Raw genomic sequence first — 22,133 nt, forward strand, 5'->3', positions numbered from 1 at the left:
ACCAGCTTACCGATTGAATCCGGTTCGTGGAAATATGTTTGCCATAAGGATAGTAGAGAAGGTGGTATATAACTTATAATCACTTCATTGCGTGCCAAAAGCATGAATTCAATTCCAATCCCCTCCGCTGTGTTCATAAGGTGTGGGGGTATATGACACTGATTATTATTATTATTATTATTATTATTATTATTATTATTATTATTATTATTATTATTATTATTATTATTATTATTATTATTATTCGTCCGTCGCATGGACGCGTTAAACCTTGAGCATATTTCTTGGTGTTATTCGTCTGTGAGCCGACATGAGGGTTCAACCTCTCCTACCTCATTATTACAGTGTGTTAGGGATTTGCGGGTATACCGGGGACATTTTATTACATACCACTGTCTGAACTGTAGTGAAGGAAGTATCTCTAGGCCTTGGATAAAGAAAGTGAAGTTTGTCTGCGGGCGAATAAGAGGAGAGAATCCCTAGGACGAGGAAATTTGAAGTACGTGGATATGATTAGTAAAAAATTCGAAATTTTACACTTCAGTCAGGATCAGTATATAGACGTAGTATGGGTGACATACAGGAATGTTGTAATAGAAACAGTAATGGAATGTCTAGGAACAGCTGTGTATAAAGATGAAAAAAAAAAACGAACATCTTTGTGGAATGATGAAACGAGGGCAGCATACGATATATCTTGTTGGAGGTCTTCTTTGCTGGATCATTTCTGATGCATGTCATTCTTGTAATTGGAACCCATGATTCCTTTAATGATTCTGTGGTCTTTCTCTCCATTTCTTCGGGGAGTCCTTTATTAGTATTTAGGGATAGCGTTTCGTCTGCATGCATAACTACTGGCTTCAGAACTACTTCATGGTGACGTGTCTTAATGTTTTGGGAAAGGGATTTCTTGTTGTAGATCGTACGTCACGTTTGGTAGGCTATTTCAAGTTTGCGTATTCGTTCCCTAAATGCTTCCTTGCCCAGCCCATTTTTTTCATAAATATGCCTCATGGCTGGGGGTCATGTGAATTTAACGGCACAAAATGTGCAGGCTGTGAAGTGAAGTATTGATGGATGGCCATGACTGAGAGACTTTTCTTTTACAAGTTGCTTTACGTCGCACCGATACAGATAGGCCTTATGGGGGTTTAGGAAAAGGCTAGGACTGTGAAGGAAGTCTGGTATAAAAGTGGGAAACCCATCTTCAGGGCTGCTGACAGTGAGATTCGAGCCCAATATCTACCGAAGAGAGACATGTAGAAGGCTCATTTGCCAAACATGCCTCATCTCTTCGTACTCTAGAGAATTGATTATTTCAAAGGCAGTGAGTCAGCTTCTCCCTTTAATTGCACTGAATCCTACGCTTGTCGACTGTGAACTGCATACAGATGTCTCTAAAAACGACTCGTGAGGCGAAAATAAACTCATGTTCATCAATTTGATATTCATTTATTGAAATGCATATTCTTGGTAGATTGATTTTACAAAAGGGAATTTTGACATCTTACTTTTTCCACCGGCGGCATTCGAACCGCTAACCACGGTGCGAGAGACTTGACGCCTTAAATATCATAGCCACGAGGAGGGCTATCTTCAACAATACTGAAACAGTAGAGTGGAAATGAATGATAGAATGAATTGTACATTACAATGTATTTATTTACGTGAATCGTTAGGCTACAGAATTCTATTCAGGGTCTCTCACAGGACGAACTGGATTCCACCGTGGACTCTAGTATATCAAATTGGTTCTCCAACGGGTTTGATAATGATTTCATGAATCTGTAACAGAAATGACAGATTAGCCACATTCTCTGCTCATAAGAATATTGTCAGGATTCTAAAAATACATCTTAGTACCTGGACATGAGGAGGCGTCGAGATGGCGTAGATGACTGCGTCGGCGACATCTTCAGAGTTCAGATTTGGAAGGCTATAAAACATATTTGCGTCGATTCTGGGAGAAGTGTTAAAAATATCTGTATTCACTACTCCTGGGCTCACACTCTGCAATCAAAAGAAGTGAGTCGTTGAGAGGAGAGGTAGGCTATATGCCCGTCACCATTCATGTGCCTAGGTGGCACAATCTCTATCAAAAATTACGTATAATTTTCTTAAATCATTTCATAGCAGTTGGAAATTTATCGAGCATCTCCCTCTGGAAAACATTTCCATTCCTAATTATTCCTATGAAAGAATATTTACCCCAATTTGTCGTCTTTAATTCCAATTGCATCTTCATGTTGTGAACTCAAACTAATTCATCCATTAACTTCATCCCATGCCATTTATCCTCTAACAGCTCGGAACCTACCGCTCAGTCAATCAGCTGATCTCCGTACTTCCAAATCTTCCCATCCCGAAGTTTGCAATACTTCCGTACCACTATCTTTTGTCGGAAATCACCCTGAATAAATGGTTCTGCTATCCCTTCCGATATTTTCTAATTCTTAAATCAAGTAATCCTGGTAAGGGTGCTATAGACTGGAACCATACTCTAATAGGGATCTCACCAAGGAATTAAACACCATCTCCTCTACATACATACATACATACATACATACATACATACATACATACATACATACATACATACATTATCATTATAGATTGTTATGCCTTTCAGCGTTCAGTCTGCAAGCCTCTGTGATTTTACTAAACGTCACCACAATCCTCGATTTGCAACTAGTGTTGTGGCCTCATTTAGTTCTGTACCTCTTATCTTTAAATCGTTAGAAACTGAGTTTAACCATCGTCGTCTTGGTCTACCTCTACTTCTCTTACCCTCCATAGCAGAGTCCATTATTCTCCTAGCTAACCTATCCTCCTCCATTCGCCTCACATGACCCCACCAACGAAGCCGGTTTATGCGTACAGCTTCATCCATCGAGTTCATTCCTAAATTAGCCTTTACCTCCTAATTCCGAGCACCCTCCTGCCATTGTTCACACATGTTTGTACCAGCAATCATTCTTGCTACTTTCATGTCTGTTACTTCTAACTTATGAATAAGATATCCTGAGTCCACCCATCTTTCACTCCCGTAAAGCAAAGTTGGTCTAAAACAGACCGATGTAAGGATATTTTCGTCTGAGAGCTGACTTCCTTCTTACAGAATACTGCTGATCGCAACTGCGAGCTCACTGCATTAGCTTTACTACACCTTGATTCAATCTCACTTACTATATTACCATCCTGGGAGAACACACAACCTAAATACTTGAAATTATCGTCCTGTTCTAATTTTGTATCACCAATCAGACATTCAGTTCTGTTGAATTTCTTACCTAATGACATCAATTTAGTCTTCGAAAGGCTAATTTTCATACCATACTCATTGCACCTATTTTCAAGTTCCAAGATATTAGACTGCAGGCTTTCGGCACAGTCTGCCATTAAGACCAAGTCGTCAGCATAGGCCAAACTGCTGACTACATTTCCACCTAACTGAATCCCTCCCTGCCATTTTATATCTTTCAGCAGATGATCCACGTAAACTACGAACAACAAAGGTGAAAGATTACAGCCTTGTCTAACCCCTGTAAGTACCCTGAACCGAGAACTCATTCTACCATCAATTCTCACTGAAGCCCAATTGTCAACATAAATGCCTTTGATTGATTTTAATAATCTACTTTTAATTCCATAGTCCCCCAGTATAGTGAACATCTTTTCCATCGGTGCCTTGTCATATGCTTTCTCTAGATCTACGAGACATAAACACAACTGCCTATTCCTCTCGTATCATTTTTCAATTACCTGGCGCATACTGAAAATCTGATCCTGACAGCCTCTCTGTGGTCTGAAACCACACTGGTTTTCATCCAACTTCCTCTCAACGACTGATCGCACCCTCCCTTCCAAGATGCCAGTAAATACTTTGCCTGGTATACTAATCAATGAGATACCTCGATAGTTGTTGCAATCCTTCCTGTTCCCTTGCTTATAGATAGGTGCAATTACTGCTTTTGTCCAATCTGAAGGTACTTTACCACCACTCCACGCTAATTTTACTACTCTATGAAGCCATTTCTTCCCTGCATTCCCACTATACTTCACCATTTCAGGTCTAATTTCATCTATTCCTGCTGCCCTATGACAATGGAGTTTATTTACCATCCTTTCCACTTCTTCAAGCATAATTTCACCAACATCATTTTCCTCCTCCCCATGAGCTTGGCTGTTCACAACACCACCAGGATGATTTCCTTTTACATTGAGAAGATGTTCAAAATATTCCCTCCACCTCTCCAGTGATTCCCTGGGATCTATTATGAGTTCACCTGAATTACTCAAAACACTGTTCATTTCCTTTTTCCCTCCCTTCCTAAGATTCTTTATTACTGTCCAGAAAGGTTTCCCTGCTGCTTGACCTAGCCTTTCCAGGTTATTACCAAAATCTTCCCATGACTTCTTTTTGGATTCAACAACTATTTGTTTCGCTCTGTTTCTTTCATCTACGTAAAAATTCCTGTCTGCCTCGGCCCTTGTTTGGAGCCATTTCTGATAAGCCTTCTTTTTACGTTTACAGGCTGCTCTCACTTCATCATTCCACCAAGATGTTCGCCTTTTTCCATCTTTACACACAGTTGTTCCTAAGCATTCCCTTGCTATTTCTACTACAGCATCCCTGTATGCCACCAATTCACTTTCTATATCCTGAACCTGCTTACTGTCTACTGTTCGAAACTTCTCACTAATCATATCCATGTACTTTTATCTAATTTCCTCGTCCTGGAGATTTTCTACCCTTATTCGTTTGCAGACAGATTTCAATTTCTCTACCCTAGGCCTAGAGATACTTAGTTCACTACAGATCAGATAGTGGTCTATATCATCAAAAAATCCGCGAAGAACTCGTACATTCCTAACAGATTTCCTGAATTCAAAGTCTGTTAAGATATAGTCTATGATGGATCTGGTACCCCTAGCCTCCCATGTGTAGCGGTGAATAGCCTTATGCTTGAAGAATGTATTCGTAACAGCTAAACCCATACTAGCACGGAAGTCCAGCAAACGCTTCCCATTTCCATTAGCTTCCATATCTTCCCCACATTTCCCAATCACCCTTTCGTATCCTTCAGTTCTATTCCCAACTCTCGCATTGAAATCGCCCATTAGCACTATTCTATCCTTGCTGTTGACCCTGACCACAATGTCACTCAATGCTTCATAAAACTTGTCAACTTCATCCTCATCTGCACCCTCACATGGTGAATACATGGAAACAATTCTTGTCCTAATTCCTCCAACTGACAAATCTACCCACATCATCCGCTCATTTACGTGCCTAACAGAAACTATGTTGCGTGCAATGGTATTCCTGATAAAGAGCCCTACCCCAGACTCTGCCCTTCCCTTTCTAACATCCGTCATGTACACTTTATAATCTCCTATCTCTTCCTTGTTATCTCCCCTTACCCGAATATCACTTACTCCTAGCACATCCAGATGCATCCTCTTTGCTGACTCAGCCAGTTCTACCTTCTTTCTTCCATAATCCCCATTAATATTGATAGCTCCCCATCGAATTCCATTTCTTTCGCCAAGTTGTTTCCAAGGAGTCCCTCGCCTGTCAAATGGGAGTGGGACTCCGTTACTCCCATAGGTCCGAGGCTTGCTTAAAATGTTCTGAGCTCGGTAAATTCATGAAGCAGGATGATACCCTACTTGCACATAGTCCAAATGAGGATCTCCCCTCTAACGGGTTATGAACCACCGGTGAATTTTATAGTCCTAGCCGCCTGAGCACAAGGAGGGCCACGACTCAGAATATGTCCGAGATGCCCACTCCCATCCCACAGCAACTGGTATCCCGAATCTCTGGACCACTTACTAAACCACTCAGCCGTTGCCCATGGTTCACGAACTAGGACGTGACTACAGTAACCCACAAACATGAACATTCTTATTAAAATCTACAGCAAGAGATGGCGTGAAATTGGCAGTGATCATGCTCCACTGTCAGTTTGATACTTGTTATAAGCGCGTCAGCAACAACAGACACCACCCGTACTTAAAATACATAAAAATGATAACTGAGGGCCATTCATAAAGAAATGAGCATGTGGCTATAAAATGAAAATTGATGAAAAGGTCGTAATGCAATTGCCTATGAAAGAAGGCGCGGTCCTTATAAGAGCGCTGAGGTCCTAAACTCACCGCTAGAGGGACATGGGTGCACACCACGTGACCACAGAGGGAGCACGCGCATGCGTTGATCGTCCACTGCAGCCAGCCTTGCTGCAAACAGTGAAATGGAGGCTTCGAAAGAAGAGCAAAGGGGTGTAGAGCGTTTTCTGGCAGCAGAAGTAGTGAGGAGAACGAAAATTCATCGAAGAATGGCACGGAGAGCACTGCACGTCCGTTGCAAGGGTCAAGCGATTCAGGGAAGACCGCATGTTGTTGGCCGATGAAGCACGGTCTGGAACGCCACACCGCATTACCGAGGCCATTGTCCAGCAGGTGGATGCCCTCATTATGTAAGACGGGCGAGTTACGGTAGCAGCCATTGCCGCAGAGTTAGGAGTGATCGTCGGGTGTGTTCACGCATCATTAAGGAGAGACTGAAATTTCGCTAAAAGTGCGCCCAATTGGTGCCTCACAGTATTCGACCAGCATAGGAAGCATGTCGAATGGACCTCTCCTCTCACATCTGATGCGCTATGCCAAGAAAGGGGATGAGTTCCTGTCACGCGTGGTCGCTAGAGACGAGGCATGGTGTCACCACTTCAAATTCGAGTCAAAACGACAAAGTCTCCAGTGGAAGCATGGAAGATCGTCGCCACCCCCAAAAAATCCCGTGTGAGTTAATGGAGGCTCTGAGAGACAAACAATTCACCTCGGACACAGACGTCAAGCACTACGTTGGGAACTGGTTCACAACGCAGCCCCAGGAATTTTACGAGATGGCCATTCGCCGACTTGTGTCGCAGTGTGACAAGTGCCTCAACAGTGCTGGGCAATACTTTTGAAATAGCGGTACAGTTGTTCATTTTACAGCCTCCGGATCGTTTCGTTTTCTGAATGGCCTTTATATAATGAGACTATTTAACATGGCTGAGCTTTACACCAAATTACATTGGTCTTCGTAATAAATGAATAGATAAATAAATAAAACCTTCAGAGATCAAACATTCAAATACCATTCACTGATGAACATCTCTTCGAATCAGAAGGTTACAGAATTTTGAAAGAAAAATTGGAAAGTGCGTCGTAAAAACTGTCCCTCATTTCGGGACGGAATGTGTCATCAGCAAGAAAATTCTGAACTCTATCACGGATCTCAATTCTCCTAATAGTCGAGTCTCTTCTCTTTCCTTCTGTTGCACAAACAAAATGTACACCATTGTGAATGTCCACGCGCCCACCAACCAGGCAAGTAAGAAGGATCCGGAAGGAACTGACGAGTTTTGGGAGGAGCTAGAAGATATCAATTCTACATTTCCAGACAAGGACACCATCAACTTGGTTGGGGATTTCAATGCCCGGCATGACAAAGAAAAGAAATTATTGGAAGTTACCCAGCGGATAGAAAAACAAATCTCAATGGAGAGAGACTTGTGGAGTTGTGTAGGGCATTCGATCTAGTCTTGAAATCAACAGCCTTCAAACACTTACCAACGAAACAGAAGACTTAGACATCCCGTAATCCCAATCTTGTAGAATTTCAAATTGATCATATTGCCATCACCCGGAATGATGTCAGAATGTCAAAGTTCTAAGAAATGCCAACTCAGACTCAGATCACTATCTCTGAAAGATTAAAGTTAAACTGCTTCCTATAAACTCGAGAAATACACAGGTGAAAATGATTGATAGATTTGACATAGAAAAGCTGAGGTCCACCCGAGAATTCACACAAAATCCTGAATCCCGAGAACTGGGAATAACTACAAGAGGACCTGGTTGGAACAGCAATGAAGACCATTTTACCTTCAAAACTAAGGAAGTATGCATAGTGAAACAGTGAATGTTGTGAGGCAATAAGACAAAGACAACTTGCTTGACAGGGATGGGACTCTAGTGACAACGATACTAACAGGACAAACTTTCTGAACGCCAGAAAACATGCTGCAAAGACCATCCATGGGGTCAAACGTATGTTTGTCAAGATGCAGCTAGTAAAAATTGAACAAGACTTCTAGAAGTCCAATACACGAAAGTTCTATAGAACCTTTAAGAGGAATCTTCGCAAATACCATCCTCCAAGCCTACAATTCAGAAGCCCCAAGGGTAAAATGGCTCACAATGATAAGGACAATTGCCTGATTCTGGTGAAATATTTTGCATCCCTTTTGAATTGTGAAATTCCAAATTCCACATTTCCTTTTGAAGAAGTTTTGCGGATTCATCCCAATTCATCGCCACCAACGAAAGAAGAAACGAAAATGAATGAAAATCCACAGAGTGTTTCCAGTCATTTGACCGGGTCAAGAATGGAATGATTAAGCCCCCCTCCACTGACGAAGATAGGAATGGTGCCAGCTGCCGAAGCCTGTCGCACTCCTTTGGGGCAATGATAAATGACTGACAGATGAAATTATATTGGAGAGTGCTGCTGGAATGAAAGATGACAGGAAAAAACGGAGTACCCGGAAAAAACCTGTCCCCCTTCGCTTTGTCTAGCATAAATCTCACATGGAGTGACCGGGATTTGAACAACGGAACCCAGCAGTGAGAGGCCGGCGCGCTGCCGCCTGAGCCACTTCAGGATAACAGGCACCAGGCGAGGATTCTATAATTGCTGAACTTTGGAAGTATGCAGGTGACAAAAGTCTGGATAAAGTAATAGAAATTATCTGCGAGAATTGGGAAACAGAGATCTTCCGAATGGCACGACTTCAGCATTGATTCACCTCCTTCATAAGAAAAGTGATAAAACAGACGTGAACAACTACCGTGGTATCTATCTCCTCCTGATAACATACAAGATTCTGGAAGCCCTTCAAACGAGAGCAGCAGAACAATTAGACCCACAAATCGGTGAATATCAGGGAGGTTTCAGGAAAGGGCGTTCTTGCAGGGAACAAATCTTGAACATCAAATCCATCCTTTTATATTTGAATCTCAGAAATAAAGAATTTCTTGTGACGTTCACAGATTTTAAAAAAGGCGTATGACTCGATAGATCGCACCTCCCTGATAGGAATTTAAAAGGAATTTTGCTGAGACAACAAAGCCAGAACAATAATCCTACAAACATTGACCAACACCACTTCGAAGCTGAAGTTCAGGGGAGAGATTTCAGACGCTTTTGATATCAAGACAGGAGTTAGGCAAGGAAATGGACTATCGCCTCTAATCTTCAACTGTGTCCTTGAAAAGGTCATCCGGGAGCGGCGTAAAGAACTGAATGATCAAGGAATTCAAATAGGAGTTAGGCTAGGATGCAAAATCCAAAATGTTGGTGTTGATTGCCTAGCCCTTGCAGACGATCTTGAATTTTTTCCGAGTCCTTAAACATAGCCATGAAACAGGTTTTTCAGCTTGAAACACAAGCAGCGAAGGCAGGCCTCCAGATCTCTTTTGAGAAAGCAAAATTGTTAACTAATATCAATCTGGCACCCAGAGTGCCCACAGTGGGAGAGGGCAAAATGATACGAGTGGATAAGTTCAAGTATCTGGGAGAACTGATATCACCAAACTTGTCAGATAAATATGCCTTTACATTTCGGATGAACAAAATGGAAATGACATACCATTTAACCAAGGGCGTCTACAATAAAAGATCCATATCTTTCAGAGCAAAAGAGGCCTGCTCTAGAAACTGAGAAAGGAATATTTTGAGAAAGATCTTTGGTCCGGTCAAAGACAAAGGGGAGTACAAAAGATGGCATAACGACGAACTATACACCCACGGAGGGAGGATTACCGACACCATCCGGAAAGAACGAATTATCTTTTATGGCCAAGTGACACGAGTGCACGAAACAAGAATGACCACAGCATCTTTACCTTCTTTTAGCAGAAGAAAACTGAAGGGGCTTGGTTCATTTAGGTGGATAGAGACCTTGAAGAAATGGGAAATCACACGTAATGACATCCAGAAGCGTGTACCACTTAAAAAGAAACTTCAAGCATTCCACGGTTTCCGAGACAAGACACAGGAAAGGAAAGAACGACACTGAGAACGCATGCGAAAGTACTGGGCAGACATCAAAGCCAGAAGTAGCCAGTTGAAATGACGTGATCCACTATTGGCCGATACATGAATTCAGAGATAAAACACATCATGTGGAACAGATTGACGCAAGATTTTGCAGGAGTAGTCTGTCAGATTCTTTTGAACTAACCATGCATCAGCCGTCCAGGGGTGTCAAAACTTACCGTAATCTTGATGTTTTCCTTGTGTTCAACGAAGTCCTTCCTCAGACCTTCCGTGAGCGCCCTGACGGCGTGTTTGGACGCCGCGTACATGGAGCCTTTGCCAGATCGAGGAGGCAAATGACCAGCAATGCTGAAAAGACAACATAGATATGAACATACAAAATTCGGAGGTGAAGTTTGTCCTTTGGTTAGGAGTGCTTGCGGTGGTGGTTACAGTGTAAAGAGAAGGTAGAATGGAATAAACATCCCCTATAAGTGGTGTTTGTGATTCTTGTTTTAAGAGGAAGTACAAGTGGTTAATCATCATCTCTGAACAAATTAAAGGGAAACAAAAATAAAATAATGTATGTATTGACGGAGGAATTAGAAAATGAATTTAAAATAAAACGAAAATTATTATTATTACGAAAAGGTAACAAACGCATCAAAAGGAGACGTAAATTCCCAGAGTAACAGTACACTTGAAATGTATATGCCCTTGATTAATCGACGAATGACGAGATTAGCATTATTATCGGCATCGTTTTGTATGAGTTCGAGTGTCTCTTGCAGACCGAGGGAGGTTAGGTCTTAGGTCAGAGAGATCGGTACAGAGGATGTAGGTTACGGTAAAAACGGCACCACAAGAACACAATGGGGAATGTGTACATATTCCATGACTTATCCTCAGCCTACAGTAAACTTCGTTTTCCCTCCGTGAAGGCCGGAAAGAGGACCGCCACACGACAGTTGTCTTTTTAATTGCTCCCAGCTGGATGAAAGTTCGGACAGATAGCCACTCCGATTCTCAGGACGCCAAGATGGTTCACCGTACCTGAGAACAAATATCCCCAGGTGGTACAATGACGGGTCTACCTAGTAAAAGTACGTCTTCTTTTGCAGCTTCATCCGCAAGTTCATTTCCGCAATCCCAATGTGGCTTTGTGAGCCATACGGAAGTGATTCTGGTACCAGCATCACACAACTCGTCTAGAAAGTCATGAATCTCCTGCACGAGTAAGTGTTGTGGGATGCAGGCGTCGATAGACGGCAGAGAACTTAACGAGTCGGTACGCACGAGAAGGTTGCCTCTTTCATCATCGAGTCCAAACTGCAGAGCTTCTAAGATGGGGGAAACTCCTCATTATACACACTACAGACGGGAAGAAGTGACACCTTCGTGACTACAGGGTGTATCTTAATACTGGTCACATCACAGAAGATGCTTAAAGTGTCCGCCATGAACACTCTTAACATGGACTGGCGAAGTCCCTGCCGAACAGCTGCGCAGGCGTTATTGATACGCTATTGCAGTTCATTGATGTCGTTAACTGGAATAGCGTACACCACATTTTTACTGTATACCCACCGATAGAAGCCCAGTAGACCAGGCAGGCAAAAGCACAGTCCATCGATGCCCGATCCACTGTCGTGGGAAGTTCTTGTCCAAGCACCGGCGTTCATGCAAACTGAAGTTGACTGGTATGTATGGACCACATGGTACGGTGAACTGTTAGGGGTAAATGTTCCAGTAGTACAGGCAACGTGTCCCTAAAGAAGGTCTAATATGCTGGTCCGTTCAGTCGTCGGGGTAGCATGCTTCGGGCGATCAACTGAACACACATTGCATCCAGAGTACTGATGATGATTAGCGACAAGAGTACAATGAGGATTTACAATTGCCTACGTCTGTGTGTTATGCAAATTTAAGATTCCATCTCTTCCAAACTTGACCTCGTTGGTAAACAAAATGAGCGACGGACAGAAAAAAAACCATTAGCAAACATTTTTCCTTTGCGAAAATGAAGTGACCGTAAGTATGTCTGTTGGTCATGGCCATCCATCAACAGCTGCTGATTTCAGATGAACACCAGACATAAGTCATAGCCAGCACGGTTGCTAGGTAACATTGCCTGACCATCCATCCATACCTTACGAGTACATGACAGTCTGATGACTTTAATTCCTCGTTATTTTCTTCCTAGGTAGTGGGGTTATCCTTTAACGTTCAAGTTCTGAGTTCCGAATTCTTCCAACCTTTCCTAGGACGCCTGTCTTTATTTCAAACGGTTGCAACAATTCTCCATGAACTTCACCTTCCTTTAGTTTCTTTGATTATATTTGCCAATTTGTTTTTGATTCCAAATACCCAATGATATTTGTTTGGGAAATTTTTACCTTTTCTTGTAAATATTTGTGTTGGTACATATATCAAACAGTTGAATGTTAATAAATATGGTGTTCGAAGATACATTCCTAACATTGGTCCTCCGGCCTGGATGTGGATTTCAACGGCAAACTCCATGAACCTGGCAAGTTTTGGTATTTACAAGGTATCAAAGGATATAATCTAATGAAATACTATTACTTACTGCATCAATTTCGTGAAACATGTTGATTTTGTGTGTTTTCAACGCATTGCCTTGGACATTTCGATTACGACATCTACCGCAGTGTTTACAAACTAACTTGTGCCAAAGAGAATAAGCGACCTGTACAAAACAACGGATTGCACATCGTTATAATGACAAGTAGCGTCATCTAGTGTGACATATGAGAACTATTATCCATGGCACGGAAATTCTACACGGTTACATTCGTGCCACATGATTTAGAAGGCGGAAATTAGACGGAATTGACACGTCGTAAAGACGACACCAATCATTCGTATTAATCTCTACAAATGCAATATGGATCCCGATACAAAGAGAGCTCTAATGAAGAAAAGATCCGTTCTTAAAGCCGGTTTAACACGCATACAAAGCTTTGTGAGCTCAGAACTTGATACGGCAGACGCAACCTTAATCGAAGTAAAACTGAATAGGCTACTTTCTCTTAAGGAAGATTTCAAATACATTCAAACTGAACTCGAGCTAAATGATGACGAAAATATCGATTCACATATCGATTACCACCAGGAATTCGAAAATAATAGCGATCTTCTGGAAGCTAAGCTTAGAAAGGCTATCATTTCCCAGACTTCACATTTAGCTGACGAAGTACGTTCTCTTTCAACCAATGATGTAGCAAGGCAAATAAAATTGCCAGAAATCAAGCTCCCTACATTTGACGGTACATTAACAACTTGGCTTCACTTCAGGGACACCTTTCAGAACCTGATAGTTAATAACAATGATCTGTCAAATGTTGAGAAGTTTCATTACATGTTATCCTCGCTTAAAGGTGAAGCCAAGGATGCTATTAGGAATATTGGCATTTCAGACTCCAATTTTACTGTAGCTTATGACCTTCTCGTGAGCAGGTATCACTCGCCAAAATTAATAGCTGCTGAATATATTAAACAGATCCTAGAATCACCGGGTAAAGTATGTTCAACCGAAACAGAGATACGCCAACTCGTAAATAAATTCCGAGGTAGCATTGATGCGCTGAACGCACTAGATGCTAAGATAAGCATTCTAGATCTTCTCCTAAATGAGCTCCTACTATCGCGAGTGGATAAGAAATTGAGACTAGAGTTCGAAAATAAACATTCTCATCTCGAAGCTGTAGAGTTTAAAGAACTTGTTAAGTTCTTGGAGAGACGTTGTCAGACATTGCAACTTTGTGCCTCCAACCCCTCTCCCAGTCTATCGCAAAACCATCAGACAAGTTCAAGGTCAAAAATCGCAGCTCAACAGTCATACATTACAACGTCAAGACAATGTTGCATCTGTTCAGATGAACAGCTTTATAGGTGCCCAGATTTTCTTAAATTAGATTGTGATGAAAGGTTCAAAGTAGTAAAGGATAAACATCTATGCAGCAATTGCCTGAGCTCATCCCACACTTGGAAGGCATGTACATCAAAAACATCATGTAGATCATGTAACAAATATCACCACACGTTGTTGCATCATGAGACTGACCATATATCATCTCCTGCAAATCAAAACAACAATCCACAACAATCATCTTATCATTCTCTGAGAAGCACATCCAAGAATCAGATACTTCTGAGTACGGCTTTAGTAAAGATCAAGGACGGTCAGGGAAGATTCCATTTAATTCGTGCCATACTCGACAATGGTTCGCAGAGTAACTTTATATCCGAACACATGGTGCAACAACTGAGACTGAAAAAGAAAAAGACCAGCGCCATAACACTGCAAGCTTTTGGTGAACTCACATCCCAAGCAAACACAGCAGTGAATATTGAGGTTCACTCAACAATCAACGATTATCACTTCAACATGGAATGTATTGTTCTTCCCAGAATAACTGGCAATATACCTGTCTCACATATCAATTGCAAGGACTGGAACATTCCACAAGACATCACTCTCGCTGATCCTGACTTTCACATCCCTCGGGCTACCAATTTACTGATTGGCGCACAATTTTTCTTACAGCTCCTGCAACCCGGAAGAAAAAGCCGACAAGGGTACCCATGCCTACAGAACACACAGCTAGGATGGATTCTCAGCGGAGAATATTCACAACTCAATCGAGAAAGGGAAGAGGAGACACCAACCAAATCGCTCTTTATCAGATCTGACCTCAACTTAGAAATACAAATTCAGAAGTTCTGGAGCCTCGAGGAAGTGAACCATGTTACACACTCACCTGAAGAGAAGGAATGTGAAGCCCATTTCAAGGACACCACAAGAAGAGATGAAACTGGGAGATTCATCGTAGAGCTACCTCTTAAGGGAGAGTTGCAACTTGGAAACTCAATGCAGACTGCCAGCCGACGTTTTCATCTATTAGAACGGAAACTACAAACTCAAGACGACCTTCGTAAAAATTACATCACCTTCATGAGAGAGTACCAGACCCTTGGACACATGACAGAACTTCCGTCAGAACCCGTTGAAGGAGAAAGATATTATATGCCTCATCACGCTGTTGTCAAGCATTCTAGCAGCACTACTAAAACAAGAGTCGTATTTGATGGATCAGCAAGGACTGACAACGGTACTGCCTTAAATGATATCTTAATGGTAGGACCTACAATTCAAGAAGATCTTTGCTCAATAGTTATGAGATTCCGCACTCACAACATTGCTTTCACCGCTGATATTGAAAAGATGTACCGCCAGATAATGGTTCATCCTAAACATCGACACTTACAGTGCATCCTATGGAGAGAACATCCTCAAGATAATCTAAAACCTTATGCTCTTAACACTGTCACATATGGCACGTCTGCAGCATCGTTCCTGTCCACAAGATGTCTCCAGCAATTAGCACTTGAAGAAGCGTCCGAATTCCCGAGAGCGGCCGCGATCCTCAAACGTGACTTCTATGTTGATGACTGTCTTTCTGGAGCAGATACTTTAGAAGAAGCCTTGGAGCTGCGAATCGAGTTACAACAGCTTCTCAGTCGTGCAGGGTTTCCTTTGCGAAAATGGTGTTCCAATAGCCCTGAATTACTGAACTCCATCCCAGAAAGCTTACGAGAAACTAAGCACTCGTTAACTGACAACGTTAGTGACATGGTAAAGACATTAGGGTTGACTTGGCATCCATCCACGGACAAGTTTCAAATAAACTGTAACGCAAATTTTCAAGAATTAATGGGTGATACGACGTTCACAAAGAGAATGGTGCTCTCAACGATATCCTCAATTTTCGACCCACTTGGATTTATAAGCCCTGTAGTAATCAGCTTCAAGGTTTTCATGCAACGTCTCTGACAGGAAAGGTCAGGATGGGATGACCCTTTACCAGTAAACTTACTTGATATTTGGTTGAAATTATATGATCAGATCCCCACGCTTAATAGCATCAAGGTCCCAAGGTGTATTCTCGCTGAAGGGAAAATCAAGTCCATAGACATCCATGGTTTCTGCGATGCTTCACATCACGCTTATGGCGCCTGTATTTACGTGAGGTCTGTGAACAACAATGGTGACGTTCTTATCAGATTGTTATGCGCAAAATCGAGAGTCGCACCTTTAAAGCAAGTCTCAATTCCCCGACTAGAATTGTGTGGTGCCTTACTGCTCTCCCATCTCCTGAAGAAAACACTTGCCTCTCTACAACTGCCATTCACTAAGATACAGCTTTGGACTGACTCGACAATTGTACTAGCATGGTTAAATGCGTGCCCCACTAAATGGAAGACTTTCGTAGCAAATAGGGTTGCAGAAATTCAAGAAATTGCTCCCTCGAATCACTGGTCTCATGTTAAATCACAGGATAACCCAGCAGATCTTGTCTCGCGAGGCATTGAACCAACAGACATGAAGAACAACATGCTGTGGTGGCACGGTCCAGCCTGGCTATGCTTAGACCCCTCAGCTTGGCCGAAACAAGAAACTATCTCCGACCCTAACAAGATACCAGACAAAAGAATATTAACTTCACTTGTTATTGTGCAACATAACGACTCATTTCTAAACACATTCTCTTCGTTAAACCGACTACTCAGGACGATTAGCTATTGCCTCAGATTTGCTTCAAACTGCAGGAGAAACCCCGATGATCGCGACATGTCCCCGTTAAGGCCTCAAGAAATAAGTAATTCCCTCAATGTATGTATCAAGATTGTTCAAGCAATATCCTATCGCGAAGAAATTCATTGCCTCGAGCAAGGAAAGAACATTCACTCAGCTAGCAAAATTAGGAATTTAAGCCCGACTCTGGACCAACATGGCTTTCTTCGTGTTGGTGGAAGACTGTACAATGCATCATCCATCTCTTACGAAGCTAAACATCAACGTATATTACCTCCCAAGCATCACCTCACGAAACTTATTATTTTAAGTGAACATCAAAGATTACTCCACGCTGGACCCCAACTTCTGATATCATCATTACGTGGGAGATATTGGATTTCAAGAATTCGACAAGTCGTTAAAGGGTGCATTCATTCATGCTTGCCATGCTACAAATTAAAATTGACAACAAATCAACAGAAGATGGGAAATCTTCCCAAAGAAAGAATCACCCCTGCAAGACCATTCCTGAACGTGGGGGTAGACTATGCTGGTCCATTTCTTATAAGAATTGGAACACTGAGAAGCAAACGAATGGGCAAGGCCTACGCCGCCATCTTCACTTGCCTTGCCACAAGAGCTGTACATTTGGAAGTTGTCTCAGACCTTACAACGGATGCATTCATGGCCGCACTGCGACGTTTCACGTCACGCAGAGGATGTCCATCAAATATCTATAGCGACAATGGCACTAACTTCGTTGGTGCTGCAAAGGAGCTGAAAGAACTGCAAGAATTTCTCCAAGATTCTGATCAAAACAGAAATATTGTCGAAGCTGCAACCACAAAGGGGATCGCCTGGCATTTCATCCCTCCATCAGCACCGCATTTCGGAGGAGTTTGGGAGTCCATGGTGAAATCTTTCAAGTACCATCTGCGAAGAACTATGGGTAGCACGGTGCTTACCTTTGAAGAACTAACTACCCTTTCTTCCCAAATAGAGGCCTGCTTGAATTCTCGTCCTCTAACAAGACTCAGCGATGATCCTACAGACTTATCTTGTTTAACCCCATCTCATTTCCTAATTGGGGAACAAATTACTGCACTTCCTGATCACGACCTTGTTCACTGTTCCATAAACAGACTTTCCAGATGGCAACATCTTCAAAAGATGACCCAGGACTTCTGGAAACAATGGCATAAGGAATATATTAACACTCTGCAGCAGCGCCACAAGTGGACTGAGAAACATCCTAATCTTCGAATTGGAGATCTCGTGTTCATCAAAGATGACAACCTACAACCTCTGCAATGGCGAATGGGCATAATAGAGTCTGTTCATCCTGGTGAAGACAACCTCGTACGGGTCGCCACTGTGAGAACAAACTCCGGTATCATAAAACGACCCATCAAGAAGTTGTGTGTTTTGCCTGAGAATGAGAAAGAATACTAAAAGTTTCGAGTTACTCAGTGATGTGATTTATACATTTATGAACTCCCTGACTATCTGTGTTATGTGTTTATTCCTGAAGTGAATTATCTTTCTTCTTCCCTTCTTAAAAGGCCAGTGCCTTTTGGTGGCCGGTATGTTTGGGAAATGTTTACCTTTTCTTGTAAATATTTGTGTTGGTACATATATCAAACAGTTGAATGTTAATAAATATGGTGTTCGAAGATACATTCCTAATAATATTATTATTATTATTATTATTATTATTATTATTATTATTATTATTATTATTATTATTATTATTATTATTATTATTATTTACTTACCTACTGATATGTACAATATGACCATCATTCACTCCTTTTGATCTCATGATTTTCACAGCTTCCCGGGTACAAATGCTCAGTCCCAAGACGTTGGTATCGAGGATACGAGTCCATTCTTCTGTAGGGCATTCTGTTGAGACATATGAGCAAATATAAGGTCAGGAGTTATACAAGACGTCTTAAATCCGAAAACATATACTGTTTGCTAACAAGTGCTATCATGGCCCCAGAAGACATGTGAAATCCAAGTTGCTGTTCATGAAAACTATAATCCTATTGTATAAAGTTTTAGTAAAGCCTGTATTTACATGTTGTGCTGAGACCTGCGCACTCTCAAAATATGATGAAAGACAGCTCGGTATATTTGAAAGAAGGATTTTGAGGCAAATTTTTGGGCAAGTGGAAGAAAATGATGTCTGGAGAAGAAGATATAATCATGAATGTTATAATTGATATAAAGAACCAAACATTGCTAACTACATAAAGATCAGAAGGTTGGTGTAGGCAGGACATGTGCTACGTGCTAATGAGAGAATGATAAAGAAGATATTTAATGCAGTGCCAGAAGGAATCAGGAAAGTTGGAAGACCAAAGTTAAGGTGGGAAGAAGGGATGAGAGAGGATGTAAAGATAATTGGAATCAAGAATTGGAGGGGCTCTGCATTTAACAGGAAAGAATGGGAAAGACTTTCTTCAGAAGGCCAAGAAACACAAAGGGTTGTCGTGCCAGTAATGATGATTATGATGATGATGATGATGATTCACGACGAGATAGCAAACTCATCGTGGTTCAAGAAGGAAACAATCTCCGGAAATTCATGAGTTCGGCACCGTGGGGTGTCAAAGTTCGTCAAGTTCACGGTTGTCTGAATGGGTGTTTCACCCTCAGCGCCTGGCCCCAATGCGACGCGTCCCTTCTCACTTTGTTGGAGTGAAAAGTTAAGATTGGCAGCGATAGTTATGGTGGGACCCTTCATTACCCTGAAACTCACCTGCTACTGATGCTTCTCCGGCCACTCCAGCATTATTCACCAGTATGTCTACTCTCCCGAGTGTTTCGGCCACCCATTTGAATGTAGCCAGTATATCTTCTTCCTTCTGAACATCACATTTTCGAGGATACAACTTGCCTGTAGGCACTTGACTGGGGTGGTAGCGGTTGCATCGGTTACGAGTCTTGGCTCCCTCCCTAGCGTTAGACACAGCCTCCTGAAACAGAATATATCGTAATATTGCAGTGAGGATTTATAATCAAAACTATAGGCCACAAAGCCTACCATCATTTTTCTTCTCAGACGCTTACTATCACAGTTTTTCTTAGGATTTTGAGATCAGCACTTCATGAAATGTATTTTAAAAGGAAAAAGAGAAGCTTTTAATTTAAAATATCAAAATAGGGCATTTTCGTATTTAGTGAAAAATACACGGAATTTCACGATTCTACCGCCTTACCGACTATCAGCAGTAGAAGTTAAACATAGACAAAATAAATCATTAATGTTAAACACTTACCGTTACATAGGTTAACCCAACAGTTACCCAGAGACCATGAACCCAAAATTACCCTTGGTATGGCAATAAGTTGTTTCAACACTACCAAAGAAAACAAGATGTTCTTTGAGAACAAGGTACATAATATTTTATTTAATAAATAAGAGTAAAAGTAGACATAATCAGTGTAAAATGAAGGAATGAACGCCCTCGAAATGAAACTACAATCTTTATAAAATGCAAAGGTGATCTGAAAATTTAAAATGTTTGGCCGAACGAAAATAAAATAATATACTTTCAATATTTTTAAAAACCTCCAAGAAATTGAGGACTTAGTAACCAGTTTTACACTTCAGCAGAGACCATTCCTTACTTAAGTTATTCTCTTAATAGTTTCAAGCAATTTAATTTTCTATCATTATTATTATTATTATTAATTTGAAGAGCACCAACTACCTTCCAGAGATTCCACCAGAATTCAGTTCATATCTCACTGCCAGAAAATGTAGTTAATCATACCACCCAACCAGAGTGTAGAATAAAATAATCCCCAAAGAAAAATAAAGAAGGGAAATAAAGAAGGTAAAGGCAAGTAAAACAAGTAAATACACCACCAGAACGTAGAGTCAGCCCAAGACATATAATTAGAATACAACGTAAAGAGCGAAAGCCACCCACAAAATAATAATGATAAAAATAGTAGTGGTGATCAACCCAACCGGTTACTATGGAAATGTAAACATCCCATGCGTCCATAGCAACCACCAAAATCAAAACAAGAACAACAATGGTACATATACAAGAGGAAAGGAAACCCCAAAAACATAATTAAAATGAACCCAAGGAGATAAAATAAAAAAAAGAATTAGAATGTGGCAGAAAAACATTTCACTGAAATTCAGGCGAAACCTCTCGTGCTCTATAGTTTATAAACAGCGTAGTTACCTTTCCAATTACACATAACCATCCGAAAACGTTAGATAAGTATAACCCAATTTGCCTTTTCGAAATTAGAAGAAATATGAAATCATAATTCTTATTTGGAAGTAACCTTCTTAAATTTCACTACCCACACCTTTCGGAGACAGTTAGACCATATTAACAAAATACAATAAGGAACCCGAATTAAAGAATGCCCTAACTAAAATCAAAAGAAAGTGAGGATGGACGCTTTTAGAAGTTCACACACCAGGAATCTTGAGACACACAGTTTTGTACACCATCTTCGATAGAATCCAGGTGCCAAAGGAATAGAATTTATGAAGAGACTTACATGTTGGTTGAAGCTGCAGAAACACGTTACTTACGTAGAGGTTCAAGTACTTTACACATCATAAGAAAACTAAATAGCTCAGAGGACGTACAATTGAAAAGTGCTTGAGAAGATTTTTGAGGGCAAGCCCTCATACAAATACCAACTATCCAGGCTTCATGTCGCATTTAGAAACCAAATGCCGGAGCGGAGTAATCACACGTCCTTCCTCCATCATACTCAAGGCAAAACTCATGGCGGCACACACTAATAATTAGCATAGCCCCACCGAGCGGAAAGAGAAAGTCATAGACTCGCTCACGGCACGGAATCGTACCAGACCAAGATTATAAGGATTCCGAGAGAAAACATTAAAGCAATATAATCTCAAGGTGACAATGACGAAGATGGTATCAATTAAATAAAGTGGGCAAGGCCACGTAGAAGGTACTTGTAGAATGCAAGACTGAAATAATTCCGAATGACAATTTTCAAAAACACGATACGGTTGGGGAGAGCTAATACTCGACACCAACGTCACAGGATTAATTCTATATATTTGTTACTGGAGATAATGGTTATTTACGGGACGTTTGATAATTGTGTTAAACCCTGGGTTTAGGCCCATTTTTCATATTTAACATACATATTTTATACTACACTGGGTAAAGAAATTCTGTTCAATTTTCCTGTGTCCGCTGGAATGTTTCTTTACATACGTTGGCCATTCTGTGAACACATTATCGACTTTCACTTGTTTTCGCGCCTTTCAGTGTATTTTGTTTATAGTTAAGTTGTCGCTGTAATCTGTTCCGAGTAACCAGCTGCCGGCTGTATTTCCTATTTTATGACATTTACAGCATTTTTTAACTTAACCAAATGAATTCCAGAATAGTGTACTTATACTGCAATCTTTACTTT

The 22,133-nt window shown here is 41.1% G+C and overlaps 1 protein-coding gene across 1 annotated transcript in view; it reads right to left on the minus strand.

The window, feature by feature from the left end:
* Nucleotides 1-1,476: 1,476 nt before the first annotated feature.
* LOC137503123 (farnesol dehydrogenase-like) overlaps nucleotides 1,477-22,133 on the minus strand; it is a 41,645-nt gene continuing 20,988 nt past the window's right edge. Inside the window, exons 2-6 of the mRNA XM_068230583.1 lie at nucleotides 19,462-19,678; nucleotides 18,470-18,599; nucleotides 10,333-10,462; nucleotides 1,864-2,010; nucleotides 1,477-1,785 (exon numbers count right to left, since the gene is read on the minus strand). Coding sequence (XP_068086684.1) covers nucleotides 1,744-1,785; nucleotides 1,864-2,010; nucleotides 10,333-10,462; nucleotides 18,470-18,599; nucleotides 19,462-19,678 — 666 coding nt within the window. The 3' untranslated portion in view covers nucleotides 1,477-1,743. The remainder of the gene's footprint in view (nucleotides 1,786-1,863; nucleotides 2,011-10,332; nucleotides 10,463-18,469; nucleotides 18,600-19,461; nucleotides 19,679-22,133) is intronic.

This window comes from Anabrus simplex, chromosome X, assembly GCF_040414725.1.
Source record: "Anabrus simplex isolate iqAnaSimp1 chromosome X, ASM4041472v1, whole genome shotgun sequence".
Taxonomy (NCBI): Eukaryota; Metazoa; Arthropoda; class Insecta; order Orthoptera; family Tettigoniidae; genus Anabrus; species Anabrus simplex.